Below are 22,046 nucleotides of genomic sequence, written 5' to 3' on the forward strand. Positions count from 1 at the left end.
GGCGGGGCCTGCTCCCATTGTTATTTCTCCCTTAAATCGGGCTGGGTCACACGGTAGATATTTTTCAGTCGGTGTTCTGCAAAAAGGTACAGATGGTTTTGTCTCCAAAAGGCTAGGATTAAGGAGAGGCTGGGAGAGTAACTGGTTTCTGCCATGGTCTCCGGTGTCCTGGAAATACTGTTGTGCCCGGATCCTTGCAGACATGCTTGGAGTATGGGGATGATTCCACAAAATGGAAATGCTTACTGTTGACATTGCCCTGGTATGAGATCATCTTGGCAATTAAATAACTCAAACCCCTTCCAAAGATGGCTCTACCATAGTCAAAATTTTTGTTCTGATAGAAGAATTAGAGTTACATTGTGTTTTGGGGACATAAATCTAAAAGTGAAGGTCAATCCAAAGCAAAGAGGTATCTGAGAAATTACAGCAGATGGGGAGGGGGCTGGGACTAGGAGATGTCAGGAAAAGTCGGGATAGGGCCTCAGAGCAACAGGTACCTCCCTGAGAGACCGTCATCCCATGGGCTATGATAAATAACAAAGCGTTTTGTTTTGTTTTGTTTAAGTGGACTGCTGTATTTATCTTGGTTTTCTTTTTTAAGAAAACTTTATTGGAGTATAGTTGATTTACAATGTTGTGTTAGTTTCAGATGTAAAGTGAATCAGTTATACATATACCCAAAGAAGACATACAGATACGGTATTGGTATTCTAAATGAACAAATTCTTGAGTTTTCATTTCCCCTTGTGAAGGTGGACACTGCCATGCTTACAGATATCATTCCTAGTTTGAGAATGTTTTTTAGGAGCACATTTGTTTTTCCTAAAATAGAGATGTTTGCCCACTAAGAAAATACCAACCAGGTAGCTTTCTCTGCCTGTTATCTTGCCAATCAACAATTCTGCTTCTTGTATCATCAGTTAGGCAACAATTGGGGTTATAATCATTATTGTCGTCATCAAACAGCAATTATTTCCTGAGCTTCTCCGGGAGACACAATGCTAGATGGTGGGTGTGTGTAGAACATGCACAAGTGAATCCCTGCTCATGAAAAAAGCTCCGGATTGGCTATGAACACAGGATATATTTTTTAAAAAAATCTATGGAACAATATGAAGAGGCAGTTGTTAATTGTCCAGATTACAAATGCTGAAAGAGTTCAAAAGATGTAATGACCGTCAAGATTTGGCATATTCAAGGAAGACTTCTCAGAGATCAAGCTTCAACCTATATACGTGTGTGTGGTGTGTTTTTGTTTGGGGATTGGGGTAGAGAATAGTGGTGGTGATGGTGTGTGTGAGTGTGGTGCTTGTGGGTGTGTTATAAGGAAGGGGCACAGAATTGGACCTGGGAAGGCACATGCCAGGTTCTGAGACTCATCAGCTCATTTGTGTGTAAGAGAAAATGTGTCCACTATGGGTGGATGTCAAGAAATTTCTCAAACTATATTCTGGAGAAAACACTAGTCCTAAGAAAGTTTGAGAGAAGAATAATTTCTATGGACAATTAACCCTAGGAAATACTACAAAGTATATTCCCCCTTTTCAAGATGCAAAGGCAAAGGTACATATAAAATTCTTGGCACAGCAACTCACATCCTCAATAAGAGATTCTTTTTCCCCTCTTCACAAATTTTGAAAGCGCTGGTTTAGGGAGATACATAAATTGCCTATTGTTCAGCATAGAAAGAGTCTACAAGTAACAGAATATGATCAAAGGCCCCTGAGCAGATGCAAAACATGCACCAAGCGTTAGTTTAGAAAAATTCATGTAGTGAGGTTTAGAATATGGAATAAGAAGGCAAGGCCTGGAACCAGGAGACTGCTCTGAATATTGGCTCGTAACCCACCAAGCATGACTTACAAAGTGTTGGGAGTATTATTTGCCTGCTTTTAATTTTTTTTTTTTCTTTTTAGCTGTGGACCACTTTCTTCAACTAAAGTATTCTTTCAAATGCCAATAAGTAAAGATAAAAGTAAAATTGATCTAGATAATAGAGGAGGCGAAACTAAGTTCTGAATAAGAGCAAGAAAACAACTGATCCATAAAATATGAGTACTTAGGAGAGAATCAAGGGCTGATCAGAAAGCTATAGTTTCACAAGGGACATATAGCATAATTTTCAAGTTGCAAAATGTTAAATAGTTCATAAAGAGACCTGGAGTAATGTAAACATTATTAAAGATCTCATGGAGCTAAAATTAATTCTACGTCTCAAGCACAGGTGCATCTAACCAAAGACAACATGGCACCTGACTTTGCAGGTATCAGCCTCACTTTGAAATGTACTCAGAAACTAGAGGGGAAGAGAGATGAGTAGCCAGGACTTGAAAACTATATTCTTTGACCTAGCTTTGTGAAAACTGACTGAGCTCATGTGGTGGAAACCCTCCAAGGCTGTGACATGACTCCCTATCAGTGCCTTTCTCAACAGTCTTCAATATTCCCCTCCCACCTGACACAATGCTGTACTGACCTGGTTATTATACACTGAGCCATGTTACTGTAAGGAGGAATCCCGGTCCTTCAGGGATTGAAATTAACCAAGGGCCACTTTAGTTTTGATTTAGTTTCTACTATGCTCTCTCAGCCTTCCATTTTAGTGTCCCTCCTCAACTTCCTTTACTTTTCTATTTCCTTTTCCTGCCATTTCCCCCTTTCTTAATGCATTGTGTTAAATTCAGCTTCTGAAAGTCTTTGTACATTACCACAGGATTCTCAGAGACACAATGGACATCGACAATATGACACAGGATTGTTTTTGGCAATTGGGTTTTTGCTCATTTTTTTATCAAGGAAAATCAAATTGTCATGAGAGAACATTTTCAAAAATCAGAACCATTTCTGTGGTGGAGTCTGATTTGCTTTTAGACAAGGTGAAATGAAGATCTGGGCGCTTGACCAAGTAAAACTTTGCATGTAATACTTCCTTTAAGCAAATATATAAGTAAGAGTTATAACTGGGTATCTGTGAGGCAGAAAGAGTGGCCATGATGGGGATAATGGTGCAGATGGTCCAGCTTAGCCCACCAGCCCAGTGTCCGATGTGTTTCCACAAAGACAGGCTATAGTGGAATCCAGAGAGAAAAAAGCACGCCTTAAATTTTTAAATAATGTCGCCAAATCTTTCCCCATTTAATTTGATTCAGGCCTCCATTTTCCACTTTATTCTCACTAAAACCTTCAAAAAAAAAATACCACATTAAAAGGAAATAAGTCTCCTACCTTTGATATCACTTTAGCTATCCTTCCCCTATAGTGATGAAGTTAAATAATTTTTAACATTTGTACATATTTTATTTTTCATCTAAGAGTCTCCATGTGAGAAGTCTGAGCTCAGAAATGTTGTAATCTATTTTGCTTGATCAGAAAACCCTAAAACGAAAAACTCTGTTTTACCTGAATGTGTAAAACAGATTTATTAACGGCCTGAGATAAAAAGCATAGGGATATGTCATTGTAGGTAGAAGAATATTTAGAGAGCTTTAGTCTAGTGAAAACAAGTAATGATAAAAACATTTTGCTTCCATCTGTGAGTGAAGCAGCCACTACTTAAAACAATCTATCAATACCAGAAAAAAAATTGCATCTTATTAAAAGTATTTGTTTTTATTGTCACATATTTGTTTTTTTCAATTTAAATATACAGACATATACGTGTGTGCATTCTAACACTTCTATTATTTTGTAATTCACAACAAAATAATGGTAATGTTAGGTTTTATATGCATTATGATTCATCTAACAGAAAAACCTGACTTTATTAAAGAAAATAGTATTAGAGGTCAGATCCTACTAGAGCAAAATTTTCACCTAACAAAAGACGTTAAGCCACAGTGCATCTAATCATTGCACATGGTATGCAGTACAACTAAATTCAACAACACAAAATATCCAAATAGCCTCTCGAGATTCCTCAATGGGATTTGACCTGCATTCTGAGTCTCTTTAAATCACAGCAAACTATATCCATCAGAGAAGCTCTTATTTTTCCTGTTAACCTTGATTTTAATAACAAAATAAAGAAATATAAACGTTACCAAAAGATAGATCACTTACCGTAAATGCCTGTTGAGATGCAGGGAAATGCCTGTGAAGAAACCACAAAAATAACGATAAATTTTAAAGGCACGATTCTGCTCGAACCTGACAGCACCTATTTCAACATCTGTTTTGCTTGATAATGGGATGCCCTCTACCCACATACTCTGAGCTCTGAACCCCACTCAGCTGGAATAGGAGACATCATGGAAATGGCATATTTGATTAACTGAAAAATTTTCTTTACCAGCAATTATGCCAGCTCACAAAAACCAACGGTTAAATTTACAGGAATCTTGGGAACGAACTGTTAAACAATTATTAAGAAATTAAATCACATAAACCTTCAATGAGCTAAGTCATATCTAAAACAAATAGTCGTCATCGCTTCCTTGTGCCGCATGTTACTATTACCTCTGCTTTTAAGATGACTATGTCTGTCATACGTGTCTGGTGGAAATACTACATACTGGTATGCTACTGGGCATCCTGTCTCAGCTCTGTGTTAAGTGACATCGTGTTGGTGATGTAAAATCTGAAAATATCAATCAACGTTCATGGTGCACTATACATGTGGGTCAACTGAAACCAGAAGTTGGCTATGGATACAAAATTTTGATAAAATTTAACAAAAGGATTCTGTAAGAATCAACTGGCTAAACAGAATTTCTAACAGAGGGTATTGTATAGTCTATTCTTTTTTTTTTTCTTTTTTTTTTTTGCGTTACGCGAGCCTCTCACTGTTGTGGCCTCTCCCGTTGCAGACGCGCAGGCCCAGTGGCCATGGTCCACGGGCCCAGCCGCTCCACGGCACGCGGGATCCTCCCGGACCGGGGCACGAACCCACGTCCCCTGCATCGGCAGGCGGACTCTCAACCACTGCGCCACCAGGGAAGCCCCTATAGTCTATTCTTATATTTAAGTTGTGTGCTATACATTCCTTGTATCAGTAAAATTTAAAAATAAACTTACAGACATGCACACTAATTTTTTTGAGTCACTTTTTAAACATTTGCTGGCAAACACTGCTTATGCCATATGCTATGGATTGAATGTTTGTGTCCACCCAAATGCATATGCTGAAACTCTAATGTGATGGTATTTGGAGGTGAGATGTTTGGGAGTTAATTAGGTCATGAGGGTTGAGCCCCCATGACGGGATTAGAATTCTTAGAAGAGGAAGATAGCTAGCACGCTCTGCTGTCCACCAAGTGAAGTACAATGAGAAGACAGCCATCTGCAAACCAGGAAGTGTGCTCTCACCAAACACCAGATCTGCTGGCACCTTGATCTTTGACCTCTCAACCATGAGAAATGAATGTTTGTTGTTTAAGCCACCCAGCAATTTGTTATAGCAGCCCAAATTGACTAAGACACTGTATTTCACTCAGCAATATTTAAAGAATTTGATGAAAAGAGTGAATGAACAAATGTAAACAGAGTTAAGTCAAAATTGAGCTTTCTAACAATAGAAAGGGATCTGAGTATGACAATGTCCTCTGCCAATGTACCTTTGTATAAATTTGATCAAGTTGTTTTCATCTTTGGATTTTCCCATGAAAATGCAGATAACATTTACCATATAGAAGTATGCTGTGGGAATTAATGACAGAATTTTTTTTAAAAGGACTGATATTGCACTAGAAATTCAAAATACTGCATCTGCTATTGACCATAATAACTAACATTATGATTGGGCTCAACTATAATGAAATGTTTAAGCCTTTTTTATTTATATCTTTGGGTTAAATGTGTCCTACATTTTATTTTCCTTAACATTTTTATAGAATATATGTTTATTCCCTTTACTTGGACGTTCTACTTAAAAAGTCAAAATTTACGTGATTTTGTTTTACACAGAGTAATAAGTGACTCTGTTAAGCTTACCTATATGTCTGTGAAATGAGAGATTTTTTTTTTTCTGTTCCTTCACTAGTAAATGCTACTGTTTCTAATGAGAAAATAGGACAGTTTCTGGAATGGAGTAGGGGTTATTTTTTAAGTGAATTAATGAGTTAATTCTTTGATTCCTTACATTCTTGAGGTGCCAATAAGTTCTGAAGAATGTTTCTGAATAACTCAATCCATCCAATGACATAGAAACATGAAGAGATAGTATGGAACAAATTCTCCTGGAAATATTGTAGTCTTTTTACAGGCATTCACCAAGATTATCTACAGGCTGCACTCTGCCTGTGGAAAGCAACTGCATGCTTACTAACAGTAAGGGTCAGAAGTTCAGGAATGACCTGCTTAGAAATACAAATTAGAGAGGATTCAGAGTCATCCCTGTAATTTGTCCCGTGCTCACTCATGTTCCATTGTGCCTTTTTTTTTTTTAACATCTTTATCGGAGTATAATTGCTTTACAATCGTGTGTTAGTTTCTGCTTTATAACAAAGTGAACCAGCTATACATATACATATGTTCCCATATCTCTTCCCTCTTGCGTCTCCCTCCCTCCCACCCTCCCTATCCCACCCCTCTAGGTGGTCACAAACCACCTAGCTGATCTCCCTGTGCTATGCGTCATTGTGTCTTTTAAATGAGGTAGAAAGACGTGAGTTTATACCTGGTGCCCCAGGAATTCCATGGAAGCAAACTGAACACGTAAACATCATCTTGTGCTCCGGGTAGACAAAGAGAAAAGTTTGAGAACACCTGCATCAAGCCATCAAGCGGAAACTAGAAGATACTAGAATGTTTTCCATGAGCCAGTCTGCTTGAAATCCCACCTCGGGGTCCTTCCCGTTCATGATGTTGAGGAGTTTACTTAACTGCTCTGAGCATCCTCATCAGTAGATGAAAACTCTAAGGCTCTCCTAAGGGGTTTGCAGGAAGATGAGAAGGAATAAGGAACACAGAGCATCGTGGCTGACAAGTAACAATATCTCAATTAATGTTGATTCTTGTGGTGGCCACTGTGATGCCCACCAGGCTCTGCTTTGGGGTGGGGGTGGGGGAATCTGTTGCCCTAGAGCAAGGCTGACTGACCTTGGCACTGTTGATATTTGGGACCAGATGACTATTGCTGGGGGCTGCCTCGTGCATGGTCAGATGTTTAGCAGCATCCCTGCGCTCTATCCACTTGCTAGGAGCAGGGCCCCCAGTCCTGACAATCAAAAACATTTCCAGACATTGTCAAATGTCCCCTAGGGGGCGAAATCACCCCTGGCTGAGGACTACTGCCCTAGAATCTAGTGCCTAGACCCCAGTAGTGCTGTCAGCAGACAGCCTTCAACTGTTAACCTTTTCAGGGACTGTGTCAGATGCAAAGACCCACCTCACTGGGGTCATGCCCCTTCCCATAATCAATGCAGAGTATAAAGGGCTTGGTCATCTTGGCTCAAATCAATGTAGCACCGAAGGGCCCTGCAGCCCCAGAGCTCCCAACAGGGTGAGCAGGCCCGGCACTGAGCCACACGGCAGCTCTTCTTTCCCTCTGCCCCTCCCACTTCTATCCCCTGTCTTCTCCAGGTGTTGATCCCCAGAGCACAGCTCAGTAAACATCCTGTAACCTAAACTCCATCTCAGAGTCTGCCTCCTGGGGAACTGATCTGAGTTCATTCCCCTTTGCTTCCTTCTCAGGCACAGAATTATGAGTCATTCTCCCATCAGATCTAGCAGAAGAGAGAGCACACTGAACAGCTAATGGCAACTTTCATTTGCCTCAGCTCCCAGCTCTAACTTGGAATCAATCATGCAACTTAATAGTTGAGTCTGAATGTACCAATTGCCTTGCCTGTTTTAACAAGGACAAATAGCTTCATCTGAAAATGACACTGTCGCCTTGAATGTGAAGGCAAACAGTTGTGTAATGGAGGATGCCCTTGGTAACATTATTGCATTAATTCAAACAAAAAGGCAATGATAAAGCAGAGATGGGATTGCAATATCATGGGAAAAACTCATTGTATGTAAAACAACTTTGCATATAATTCAACCAAACTAAATCTCAGTATTAATCACTTTTTATTACTTGAGAGAGAGAGATTGGGAAAGAAAGAGAGAGCAGGTGAGTTCAACTAAGGGATTTTACAGCACAGAGTCTGTGTTCTTTGCCGTAATAAGTTTCTGATGGGGCCACCAGAATTGAGTAGCACGGGATTTCTTTATTTCAAAGTTATATTTAACATAACCACCTCCCACAAAAATCCTCGCCTGTGGAAGGAAGAATGATAGATTGTACCAAAACCCAGGCCAATTAGCCTGGTTTAAGTGCATATAACTCTGCAGTCACCTGTAGCACTTGGGGAATGACATCATCAGTTGAATTTGTAAGCTCCAAACTCCCCTTCCAGCAAGCTCCAGGAGCAGGACATCTCCATGCTAATCAGGGCCGACCCTACAGCCACCAGAAACTTTATAGCACTTGACTTTTAGCCAGTTTTGTTTGTTTGTTTTCCAAATCATCATGCACTTCTCTCTCGGGGAAAAGAAAAATAATCATTCGACTTGGAGAGTGAGAGAGGAATTTTCTTTTGTGAAATTACAGATTGGGCCGCCACCTAGAAAATACTTCCTTAGCCCAGCATGTTGGTTTCAAGCACACTTGTAGGAACACTGAAATCCTTAAGGCTGTAGACTATGCTTCCCATCCTGGGAAGCATCCCGAATTCCTCGTGGTGTTTTGACATGGGAGGTGGTAGCCTAGCAACAACAATAGCTGTCATTCTTGAATTATGGTAGTCCCCTCCCTTATCTGTGTTTTTGCTTTCCTCAGTTTCAGCTACCCGTGGTCAACTGCAGTCTAAAAATGTTACATGGAAAATTCCAGAAATAATTCACAAATTTTAAATCGTGCTCCATTCTGAGTAGCGTGATGAAATCTAGCACCATCTCTCTCCATCCTGCCTGGGACGTGAATCATCCACATATCCCACCCGTCAGTCACCTCAGTTTATCAGCTAGGCTGTCATAGTAGAGCCGTATTGCAGTGCTTGTGTTGAAGTAACGTTTATTTTACCCCCAAAACACAAAAGTAGTGATGCTGGCAATTCAGATAGGCCAAGGAGAAGCAGTGCTTCCCTTAGTGAAAAGGTGAAAGCTCTCGAGTCAATAAGGAAAGAAAAAAACAATTGTGTGCTGAGGTTGCTAAGATTAGGGTAAGAACGAATCTTCTATCACAAAACTGTGAAGAAGGAAAAATAAATCCGTGTTAGTTTTGCTGTCGCACATCAAACCGCAAAAGTTAGAGCCGTGGCGTGTGGTAAGTTTTTAGTCAACATGGAAAAGGCATTACATTTGTACAAGATATTTTGAGAGAGAGAGAGAGACTATATTCATCTAACTTTTATTACAGTATATTGTTATAATTGTTCTATTTTATTATTCCTTATTGTTGTTCATCTCTTACTGTACCTAATTTATAAATTACACTTTATCATAGGTATGTATGTACAGGAAAAAACATAGTATATATAGGGTTCAGTACCATCCACGTTTCAGGAATCCACGGGGGTCTTGGAACGTGTCCCCCATAGATCAGGGCGACCACTCTGTTCCAATGTGCCGAGCACGGGCTAAAAGCTCTCTGCAGAGAGTCTGATTCATTCTCATGAACAATCCTGTGATAAAGAACCTATTCCCCCCTCTTCATAAACGTGGAGGAGAGAAAGCTAAGAAAGTGAACTTCTTCAAGGTCACAGAACAGAATGCTAAGATATTGCTTTATTTTGGGTAAGGAATTATTGATTTTTTACCTTTAATACTTGTGAATTATACAAAGAACTTATATCTCAAAAGGCTTAAAGAAGGCAGGCATAGGCAGACAGCAGTGAGAACTTTCTCCTACAGCCTCACCCTCTCTTTCTTGGATTTAACTAGAAAACCTTCCTCTTGGGCCATCATGACCAATAGCACCGGGAGCATCACACCACTCCAGGCGTTTACATTTTAAAGCCTGAGATTGTGCCTTTTTCCTGATCTCAAAGCTTTAGTCCCCTCACATCACATTTTAATAAAATGTGAAGTCAGGAGAGCGAGGCCTCCAATTTCCCCATGATTTGGCTCCTGGCTTCTTCTCCACCCTCCTTTCCTTCCACTTGTCCCCCTGCTCACAGAGTTCCAGCCATGCTGGTCTCCTTTGGTTCTTCAAACACAGAAAGCACAGTCCTGCTTCGGGGCCTTTGGCCTAGCTGATCCCTTTGTCGGGCACACTTCCTTTGAGATCCCTGATCACATGTCACCTCCTCAGTGAGGTTCTTTCTGGCCTCGAGTTAAATTCCTCTCTCTTCCCTTAGGCTGCTGGATCTCCTTGACTCCTACATATACCACCTGACACACAGGTGCTTGACTGTTCATTGCTTCCTCGACCTCAACCCCCCACTGGCAGGCAAAACCCAGGAAGCCCTTTGTTTTACTTATTGTTGTATCAACTGCATCTAGAATGGGGCCTGACACAATAAATATCTGTTGAATGGATGAATGAATTAATAATTGAGTTATATGGCCATACAAACATAGTCAGATTTTTTTTTTCTACACAAATTGGAACATATGTTGTGTTATATCTTCTGAGGCTAGCTTTTTTCATGCATTAGATCTTGGAGAACTTTCAATGTCAGTGTACGATGATCTAATGTCTACATACTATTCTAGGCATGGACACTATGTTTACTTAACATGATAAACATGTGGGTTGTTTGTAAATACTACTATAATAACCCTGCCATAAGCATTCTTGACTATGCCTTTGTCTACCTAATATATTCTGGTAGGATATATTCCTTGATAAAAATTAACTTGTTTAACCATTGAGTTAAAGGAAAAGTTTAAAATTTTGAAGATACAGTCCTTCCAGGACCCTCCTCAAATACGCAAATCCACTAATGCTCAAGTCATTTGCATAAAATGGTGTAGTATTTGCATATATCCTAATCACACCTTCCCATACACTTTAAATCATCTCTAGATTATTTATAATACCTAATACAATGTAAATGCAATGTAAATAGTTGTAAATACAATGTAAATTGCTATGTAAATAGTCGTTGGTCCAAAACAAAGTCAAGTTTTGCTTTTTTGGAACTTTCTGGAATTTTTTTTTTTTTTTAATATTTTTGATCTGCTGTTGGTTGAATCTGTAGATCAGAAACCCATGGGTACAGAGGGCTGATTGTACTGACAAACTGCTCTCTCCAAAATATTTTTTCAATGTAAAATCTCTCCAACAGTTAGAGAAGAGTCAATAATTCCAATTTTTTTTCCCATTACATGGGTGAATAGAGCAAAAGGATGCTGTCTCTTTAACAAATTGCACAGGAAAATGCAAATACTATCAGTGCACTCCCAACCCCAAAGGTAAATAACCTGAAGGCCAAGGTCATTTAAAGGAGCCTGTGAATGAGATCATGTGGAAACGGCCAGAGTAGCGTTTGGAGTGCGTGGTGCAGGTTCACCCAGGCACCATAATTATGTGCAATAACTTTGTTTTTGTTTTCTTCATTATACCTTGGAAATAGCTGTCATAAAGTCATTTATTGCCAGCTGGTTTTGTGTTTATAACTACAACTCCACGTAGTATAAAACAAACTATTACATAGCCATGAATATTCACAGTCCTCTTCTAAACTTTATATTTTCCAAGAAGACAGCTGGATTGCTTCCACCATGAATTTATTAGGATGCAGAATGTCAGAACCAGCAAAGGGAACATACTTGCCTTTTGCCTGAGCTTTCTCGAGTGACTGGGAGGAATGTTTTACTGGAAACTATACATATGTGAAAAGGAGAGCAAGTCCCCATAAACCCAATGAACCCAAAGGAAGGTGCATTCTGTTCCAAAATGTCTACATCTGTAAACTCCCTTCACACAGAAGCAAAGGGAAGAAACAAAAGTTTAAAAAAAGGAAAACAAACAAAAACCCTTCTCATATTAATAGCAAACTAGTTGTGCAATGTGGAAGCTCCTACTGAAACAAAATATTCCTAAAATGATTTTTTTTTCCCATAACCCTAATCGCCTCGAGTTTTGGAATTATCTGCTCCCACATCTTCTTCATAATTAAGTACATGTACTAGGCTCATTTTGCATCCCTGGCACCGAGAGGTGGTGGGTGTGAGGGGATGCCCTTAGGTGACCTTTTCCTGGGTAGAGCTGGGGAAGTTGAGATAACAGTCAATCGTCTCAGATCCCCTGAGAAGTAAATTACCCACTGAGACTGAAAGGCCCAAAGCTCACAGCCATCGCGAGGCCTGCCTGTTTCTGCACAGAGGGGCCTTCCTGGCTGAAAAGGGGGCCAGAATGACAAGGAGGCGCCCTATACACATAGTACTGAGAGACCAGAGCCCCACTGGAAAGAGCGCAGGGCTGCAGGTGGAGCTCTGGAGGACTTAGGGGCCCTGGAGCTTTCCTCAGCGTGTCTAGGACACCGTCAGTGTCCTGTCCTTTACCAACCCTGCCAGAGGCAAGCCCCACACACAGCAGCTGTCACAGCGATGCCCTCGGGCTGCCGGGCGCTTTGCCAATGCACTCAGAGCTCCCGGGATCTGCAATCAAATGCCTCCAGGGCAGCCCTTAACAAATCAATGTCTGATGGGTGGGGTGTAGAGGGTAATGGATACTCCTGCATCTCTGCCCTGGAGGGGACAAAGCTGAGGTGTGACCTGCATCGTCTGAGGAGCATCGCCCTGGGACTTTGCAGTCACCTGGGACACAGCCTGACATCCACCCTTCCCTTCCAGTCTCAGTCTTCACATCTCACCTGTTTTTTTCCTTGGGATTGTCCTAACAAATCCCTTTCCCCCAGATCCTCATCCCAGAGACTGCTTTTGGGGGAACCAGCGCAGACATTTGCTATTGTTAGTAAGATTGATGCGGCTGCAGTAGAACTTCTAAAGTGAAATAAACCTGACAGGTGATTTTGGGAGATCTCAGAGGAAACAGAGCCCATGGTCACTTCTGGTCAGTCTTGGTAAGAGAGAGAAGTAAAAGCAGGTGAATCCTTGTAAAGAAGCAAGAGGGAAGAGAGAGCATCCTTAAGATCACGAGTAACTTGAACAACAGAGACCTGGCTCGAAACCAAGGAGCGGCTGTCAGGGACAGACAACCGGAGGGGATTCAGAGAGTGACCATGCAGGGAGGAGGCAGTGGTCCTGGGACTTTCTGTCTTCCATGCCTAGGGCAAGGCCCCATAAAGAATGTGCACCATGTAAACTTCTGTTAAACAAACCCAAGGAGGGGTTATTATCTACTCTTGACTTTGAGTCAATCCTTGGCTTCCTTAATAATAAGTTGCATCTCCATGTTTTCCTTAATTAGAAAGTTGAAGATGTGACTTCCAAAGGAAACATTTAAGAAAATCCATTACCAACAAACAACCACAAAAGAAACACAGATGGTCTCATAGAGGAGCAGCCCAAAGCCTTGACACACTTGGGTGGTGAGGTGATATTTTCTAAGAGTCTATGCATGGATTGGAAACAATGGAGAGAGTAACTCAACCATTTCTCAGCCAACCTGTGTTTCCACTCTTCTTCCAAGACTCCCTAATGATCTGTTAACAAACTGAACAGCTGTGAGAAGGGAGAGAGATAATACACAGTCAACAATATTTACCAAAAGACCATGGAAAAGGATTCCAGGATGTCCAGTAGCTGCAGCTATCAGGTTCTCCTCCTCTCATGGCTTAAGCAAATATATAGAAATAAAGATACCGTCTAATAAATTCTAAAGCTCCCCGGTTGTTTTTACATGGGCTTTGCTGTCTTTCATAACAACAGAGAAGCCTGAGGGGAAGCAATATTATTATCATCCCCTGATGGAGTGAGAAAGCTACCCAAAGTCACACAGTGACTAAGAGGAAAAGCTCAGACAGAAGCCCTTATCTTTTGACTCAAAATTCTAAGCACTTTCCACTGCAGAACAGAGTAAGTAAGGTCAACAGAGAAGGGGGAGGTGATGAGAGAAGAATCCGCCTTGAACATCCCCGGTCCTTGAGGAAGGGCTGGTTAGAGATGAGAGTTCTTTTTCGACATCAACACAGTATGAAAACACTTCTAGGCCCTAGCTACCAGCTCTCAACAGTATTAAATCTGCCATCACACTGAAGATTAGTGCCACAGTGTAACTGAAAATTAGGATACTTTGAGAACCACTGTGTTATTCTGTTCTAACCAATGCCTTTTTTCCCACCGTTGCACCAGACAACTGTAGCCCAGGCTGCATCCTCCTCATATCCAACACAGACTCGCTCCCCTGGGATGTGCTGAGCTCCTTGCTTTTCTGTGCTTACTAATCTGTCACAGACCACATTATTAGACAGGGAGCAGATTGCTAGATTACCAACACATATGCAGGTTTCCTGCCTGTAGATTTTTTTGACAGCTCTGTTCCATCTCTTAAAATGTCAGCATGTTCTCTTCACAAACTGGGCAATTCCACTTCAACCCCTCCATAATTTCATGGTGTGAACTTGAAATCACCACATAGAAAAAGAGATGGTTTTCCACATGAATACAGGCACTTTTACACTCAATTAATTGTGCAAACACCTGACTCCCTCTCGTATTTATGGGAGTTCGGTGAGACTCTCTTGACAGTTGCTTGGGGTCTACAGCGTGGTTTGTAAAGAATGAGGACTTTAAGTAAAAATAATTATGATTATGCAGCTTGAATCAATATGTAAAGGTAATACATTCTTCTTTCCTTAGTCACAAAGGAAGACATTAGTCAAGCCTGATACACACTTTATATTTAACAAGGGAATTCATTAGGGGATAATGACTAAGAAAGAGGTGTCTAAAGGACACACCCTATAGGAATGACTAAAGGAAAGGAAAGCAAGAAAGGAAAAGGAAAAGGAAATTGACTATAGTCATAATTCCCAATTTCAAGAATTGTTACTCATGGCCTGAAAATGACTGTGCTTTGTGGACCATCGATCACTGTGAAGACTTTTATCAACCAAATTCTATTATGGAAATGAGCAAAAATAACAAGACGGGGAGCAGCCAGTCTGCAAGGAGATGTCTGACAGCTCAGGCCGCAGGAGGTGAGTTATTTGTACACATTTCCCAGTGATCACTGCATTAATCCAACCAGAATCATCCCAGAACCACAAGGAAGGAAGCAGGCAGCTGGCCTTTCACCGTATACACGGAGGGTCAGTGTTGGCTCCTGTACTGGGAGATGAACAAACCAAGTTGTGCAGAATGTGACACACCTGTGAGTTACGAAAAAATAGTTTAGATTAAATTTTGTTCTACTCTCAGGGAGTTGACTTAGTGTAGGCGCTAAGTCATCATTCCTGTTAGAGAGGCAATGAGGAACTCACACAGGTATAGGTGGATAGATGCATGCACGGATGGATGGGATGAGGGTGGCAGGATGGAAGGAGAGACAGATGAAAGCATGGTTGGGATAATTCTTGATTTAGGGAAAGTAGTCTGATTCAGCTACCACTAGCTCTGGTAGACTTTGACTTCATTGAAAGTTTGATTTCACAAAGTAAAGGACTTGATTTTTAACCACAATGTCATAATTGCCTCTTTCTTAAGGACAAACAAAATAAAAACCATCCATAACGGGTTGTAACTCTGTCTCAGATAGAACTTATTGCAGCCAAGAGTTATACTCCTTTCGAGTGTGTGAAAGGATTTCTGCCCACGGTTTTTCCTCTCCCTCCATGTTACAGTTTCTTTGGGGAGGGATTTGTTGAAAGTGGGACACATCCTCAACATGGAAAAAATAGTTTCATTAGTAACAGATGTCACTGAGGAATGTTTTTGAGGACATAGTAAGAAGCCAATGATTCTGCACTAGAGATCTATTTCCCCCGAGTTACAAAGAGCTGTCCAAGGTTCCTTCACCCTATGAAATGCATTCCTGTCTCAACCAACATTTTGTCATGTGATCTCTAGCTCATATCTAATTGCAGAAACTACAAATGATGCCTTTTGGGCACACTTCCCACTTCTGTACTGGTTTTCAGTGTTCTGCTAGAAGCACAGATATCCCAAAGGTGCTACTGTTCCTGGTACTTGTCTGTTCCCACTAGCCCATGCATTGCTCCTTTCTCCGTCATCTCTGATAGGCTCACCCAGGCTCCACCTGAACTTCTCCTAGGATGGGGAGTTCACTGGCTCAGAAAGTACATGGACCAGTGCTCCTCAAATGTCAATGTGTATCTGCTCACCTGAACATCTGTTTTTCTTCTTTTTAAATTTTTATTGCAGCATAGTTGCTTTATAATATTGTGTTAGTTTCTGCTGTACAGCTAAGTGAATCAGCTATATGTATACATATATCCCCTCTTTTTCTGGATTTCCTTCCCATTTAGGTCGCCACAGAGCATTAAGTAGAGTTCCCAGTGCTATACAGTAGGTTCTCATTAGTTATCTATTTTATACATAGTAGTGTGTATATGTCCATCCCAACCTCCCAATTCATCCCACCTGAACATCTTGCTAAAGTGAAAACTTGGATTCAGTAGATCTGGGGCAGGCTGAGATTATGCATTTCTAACAGTCTCACAGGTGATGGTAATATTGCTGGTCTGTGTATATTGACAGTGGCAAGGAACTAGACAATAATACCATTTCAAGTGCTACTTTTCAAGGTAACACTGCATGAGTTGAAACCTGAGGAAAACAGGGAGGAAATTACTGTTCCCACGTAATACATGGGTACCTGAAGTGGCAGATCTTCCAAAGCCACACAGAAGTTAGTAATAAATCAGGAAGAGGTCAGATGATGAAGCCCATGCTCTTCCCCCAACCCTTGTACTTTCCCACAAAATTGCTCTGTTCAAACACGCTGAATCTCATCCTGATAAATCTCATCCTGATAAATACACTTATCCTTCTCACATGAACAGAATGTCAACATTAGAGTCTCAGTTATTTCCTGGTGGGACTATTTTGTTTCTATCTGTCCATGTCACTTCTATATTTTAGACCCACAGTCAAAGTATTCCAATTTGGACTAGAATAGTCCTGAAACATTACTGTGTAGACAAATGACTGGGGAACTTTTTAAAAATGCAGATTCTGGTCTGGGTTGAGGTCTTAGCTTCTGCATTTTAACAGCTCCCAGAAGATACCTATGCTGCTGATCTTGGGACTACAGTCTGAGTAGCAAGAGTTCAGACCATTACTCACTGAAATTTCACACTGATCCCTCTTCTCATTTTACCTCTATATCAGTAAAACCCATTATGGTGCAAATGACAGGAAACTTAACTCCAAGTAGCACTCAAAATGAAAAAATATATATAACTTTTTATAATTTAAAAATTTCAGTGATATGTGTAGCTTCAGATAAGGCTTGATCCAGCTTCTCAGTGATATCTCCAACTACTATAGTAAGTGACTGCTTGATTGGGGCTCATTTGCTGATGTGAACCACATGTGTGTACATATGCAGTAGTTGTGAATATGCTACCTGATGAGGAGGAAGTCATGTAGTATGTCAGGTGCTTTTTTTCCCGCTAAGACAGAAGTTGAGGTGTCCCTTCTTGTCAAAATTGCAAATGGATACTTTCTTGGGTTGGGAAGAATGCCCTGTGGAATGATTTCTGAGACTATTTCTGCTCTAAAGGCTATGATTTAGGGATCTGAGAAAGTTCTAAGAACTTGGTCAAAATTAGAAGGCATGGATGATTAAGGACTAAGAAAAATATGCATGACATAGGAATTCTCATGTCTTGCCTTTAGATTGAAACATAAGCCCCGAGTTAATTTATAATTTTCAAAATGCTCCACTAAAGCTTCTCTGAACTCTCACCCCAATATTTAGTAATCCTCCCCAATCACATGTAAATGTTCCCCCTTGTGCCATTTCCTCCTCTTCTACTACCTCTGCCTCCACTCTTTCCTCGTTTTGATTTGGTACAGTGGAGGCATCCTTAACAAGGCACGTTGGACCACTCTTATAGGACTGGAGCTCCTAATCGATAGCTTCAGAAAAGTTAGGAAGGGGAAGGAAAGACAAGAGTCTCTTTTCTTTCGTTATGGTGCACTTTCCTTAGTCCAGTTACTCTAGTCTTTCCATTCAGAATTCCAAAGTGTCTGGAATCTTGACCCTCATTTTCATTCATTTTTTATGTGGAGCAAAACTTGCAAAAAAAAAAATTTATATTCCTATAGGAAATGTCATGACATTTTGCTTTCTGCAGTGAATGCACAAGCTTGCAAGATTATGTTGATCTGATGGTGACTCTGCTGTCACATTCAGGAACTGAAATGATAGAAGAAAAATGCAAATACGGTCACTAAATGAAATCGAGGAAAGGTACTTGTTTATAGTTATGGATCTTTATTCTATTTTCTCCTCTTGAATGATAATATACAGTATTTTCTAGTCACTTGTGGTAAGGGATATTTTTGGAAAATTATTAGGAATTCAGATGTGAACATCTTTGGGTACATTTTGTTAGGGAGATTTTTAAGTATGTAATTTTATGATATTTTATGAGCTTTTATAAATGGGTCATTTGTCCAGATAAGAAATTTAGTTATAGAATGAACATAGAGTTATATTTGGATCTTAATTACACAGGCCAGAACCACTGGCAAAGTCATTAGACATAATAATTCCTAAGCTTCCCAGAAGAATGGACTGATCAGGGGGTGATCTCACTGGGGCCATTTTCTGGCTTTAAGAGGCCTGAAATTTTACTCTGAGGTTTCTCCATAATTTAAACGACATAGTGTCTGTGCTAAGATCTCAGACAGCTGTGTATTTCCAGTTGGAAAACAGAGTCTGGGTCTACAAAGGCCCCACAACTTCAGAAAATTGATGAAGGTGTCTGGATAAATCAATCAAATGGAAATGATTTTAGACAAACGTTTTCTTTAACCTACACTGTGCTGATGCTTTGTTCACTTAGCCCATATGCTTTGATGTTTTAGTTACTACATTTTGATTGATTGACAAGACATGGCGTGGTCAAAAGGCAATACATACAGGGTATTAATTAACTCTATTAAGTGGGCTGAATTTTCTTCCCTTGATCTTTTCTCCCCTTATTTCAGTTTTTTTTAAATCCCCTCAAACTTGCTTAAACTCTTCTCCACAGGTCAATTGTCTCATTAACACAAATAAAATTATAGGTTGTTCTGAGGCTCCAACTGGTAGCAACAACTAATATTATTTACAACTCTTTTTCCAACAGCAGTTGCACCCTTGGGAACATAATGAGAAACTAATTACCACTGATTTAGCATCTGAACTTTCAGGCATTCTTTGTCAACCACTAGATAGCTAGCATTAGGAACAATGGAGGAGGCAGGGAGGAGAATATTCAAAGGTGCTGAGAACCTACATGCAGCCACAGGTGTATCAAGAGGCACAAGAATACCCACAGCAGCAGCCAGCATAGACACTTCCAACACCACTCCCATGATGCTTTGCAGCATCCAGGATTAGCCCTTCTGGACCTGTCCTCTTGTAGACTGGGATTCCATTTCAGCAAGTAGTAGATGGGCTTTATGGGTTGGAAAATGAAGGATGAGCTAGTGATAAACATTGGTGTTTCCCATTCGGCCATATTTTTCTCACAGCTCCATATGGGGTCAAAAAATTCAATTGTAGTCAAAGCACAAAATCATCACAATTTTTAGATATAGTGTGAAACACTAGCTAAGTAATTTGGGGACAGTTCTAATATGAACTTACTAGACTAAATGTCATTGTGATGTATGAGGAAATTGGATTTTTCTATAATATTTATTCAAACTCATGTGATCATAGTTTTATCCTACACTTTGAAGAAACTTTAATAAAACATCCATAGCAAGATGTAGTTTTTCAAAATTTACCTGAGAAGGGGGATGAGATGGGGGGATGTGGAACAGGATTTTCGAAATCTGAATTTTTTTTTCATTATCAGACAAAATCAGTTCTGGCCAATTTTTAAAGTAAGCAATTTAACAAAGTAAAAGAAGCAATACTATATATGAAGAATATTAAGATTCTCTTTACTAAAACTTCAGACTAACAACCACAGGAAATTTCAAATTGATGAAATATTTTTCCAAGAAAGGGAAGTCATGATTTCTAAAGAGTTTCTGTTTTGGAATATTGTCCAGGTTGTGATTTGGTCTGTGTGTGTGTGTGTGTGTGTGTGTGTGTGTATACCCTGGAGGCAATTAGTTAAGTACCCTAATCAGGTATTCACCCTCCACAGATGGCTACATCAACCATATCAGCTATCAATATTGAACAGTAGAGGGTTAGTTAACAAGCAACAGAGATATTAGAAGTAATTCTTTATTGGTAAGATAGCCAGAGAAACTGTATGGGCACCATCACCTTTGTATGAGACATCCATGAGAATCTGGCAAGGTCAACCACCTAAGAGCTTGAGAGACACGCCGAGGTCCACAGCTCTAACTGATGTTACAATCACACACTGAATGGACGAGTCCACGGCCTCATCTACCTTCAGGATTGGCTGCTCCAAATGACCTTTTTTAGACTAGATGACTATTTTTGTGACTGCTTGCTAATGGATGTTTGTACGCGCGACAGAATTCAGCCTGAGAAGTGCCTGCATTGTAACATAGAGCTTGATACGGATGCGAGTTTTCAGTAGAAATGTTCCCTTCCTTCTATTTTTCGCCCCTACCAGAGGCCAGTAATATTTGACAAATGGACTTAACAACTGTTGATGAAGCTAAAGGTTGTGGGCAGAAACACAGAAACAAAGGTGGAGTGGGTGCTGGAGGGTCTGACTCAGGAGCAGGCAGGAGATCCCCAAACAGATGGTGTTCCCCAAATATACCCAAGAACAGTAACTCGTTAATGCAGGGGAGACATGATTTTTTTCCTTTTCAATCTAGTTACAAAATATACTATCAGCTCAAAAATTAATGCTACCATACAGTATATTTCTCCTTATCAAGATCCATGATGGCAGTAAGAACTAGAAAGCTAGAGATATTCAACAGTTGTATTTAGGGGGAGGCTCTGGTCTGGATGAAAATTTTCTTCCATTACATTTATTCATGTCTGTTGGTTAAGAATTTTCTCTTGTTTACAAGTATCTTTACTATTTCCCAATTATTTTTTATTTACCTATCTTCAATCTTTCTGAGAAATTAAAAGAAAAGAATGCATTTTTTTAAAGAAAATAATGAGAGGAAAAAGAAGAACAGACCCAGACCAAGACAAAACATGGGGGCCAGATATTAACAGCCAATTTAATAATCCCAAGTTCGAAGGTTGCACCCTGATTTGTTTCCTTAGCTCAACCAGTTGTCACTATATGTAGTTTGGTGTGTAGCAAATTACGCTGATGCTCTACCCATGGCATGTTAAAGTTCACTGTTCCCTTGCATGACAGTGCCTTCTCATCGCAAGCCCCTGTGACTCTCTGGCCAGGATGGGTGAAGAAAAGAAGGTGACAGGTATCAGGTGGGGCAATTCTGAGATGTACGTACCCCATGCAATCTGTGCCCATATTAAGCACACGTTTTAAATAAGCCATCTTTATTCTCCCAGAAACGTGAACAAATAGCCCTTTCCCTTTATTGCTATTTCCGCATTCTATTGCCACACGCTTGTTCTGCTGCTTGGAAGAATTACAGACTGCAGCCTTGTGACTCCTGGAACTGCATATAATCACTATTCAAGAGGAAAAATGAATTGCAAAATGAAAACCTTCCCCGCAACTTAATATACAGAAAATAAAGGCAAGGAAGTACACAAGTGAAATCTTAGGGGAGCTTGACGCCTCATCACGGTAATTAACCAGAAAAATCATGTATGGGTATCATGCATCATTTGGTCCTGAGTAGAGGTTATATTATTGCACAAAGGCTCAAAGATTGTCCATGTGTACAAAGTTGATCTATATCCCAAACCAGCATTGGTTTCCATGGAAGCTTTAAAATAATGATAATAATAATAATAAATTGATTTTGTTACAGCTTTATCAGTTGTAGGTAAGGAAAGGTAGACAAGAAACGAGGCCAAATGTATTAATATTGGGACAGTTAACAAGCAAAGGAGATATCAGAGATAATCCCTTACTGGCAAAATGAGTGGTGTGCAAGAT

General features: G+C 40.2%; 1 protein-coding gene across 1 annotated transcript in view; it reads right to left on the reverse strand.

Annotated features, from left to right (window-relative positions):
- MACROD2 (mono-ADP ribosylhydrolase 2) overlaps positions 1–22,046 on the reverse strand; it is a 1,989,594-nt gene that overhangs the window by 593,128 nt on the left and 1,374,420 nt on the right. Inside the window, exon 7 of the mRNA XM_027118154.1 lies at positions 4,063–4,093. Coding sequence (XP_026973955.1) covers positions 4,063–4,093 — 31 coding nt within the window. The remainder of the gene's footprint in view (positions 1–4,062; positions 4,094–22,046) is intronic.

Source organism: Aethalodelphis obliquidens, unplaced genomic scaffold, assembly GCF_003676395.1.
Source record: "Aethalodelphis obliquidens isolate GAN/ISIS:26980383/991018 unplaced genomic scaffold, ASM367639v1 scaffold18, whole genome shotgun sequence".
Taxonomy (NCBI): Eukaryota; Metazoa; Chordata; class Mammalia; order Artiodactyla; family Delphinidae; genus Aethalodelphis; species Aethalodelphis obliquidens.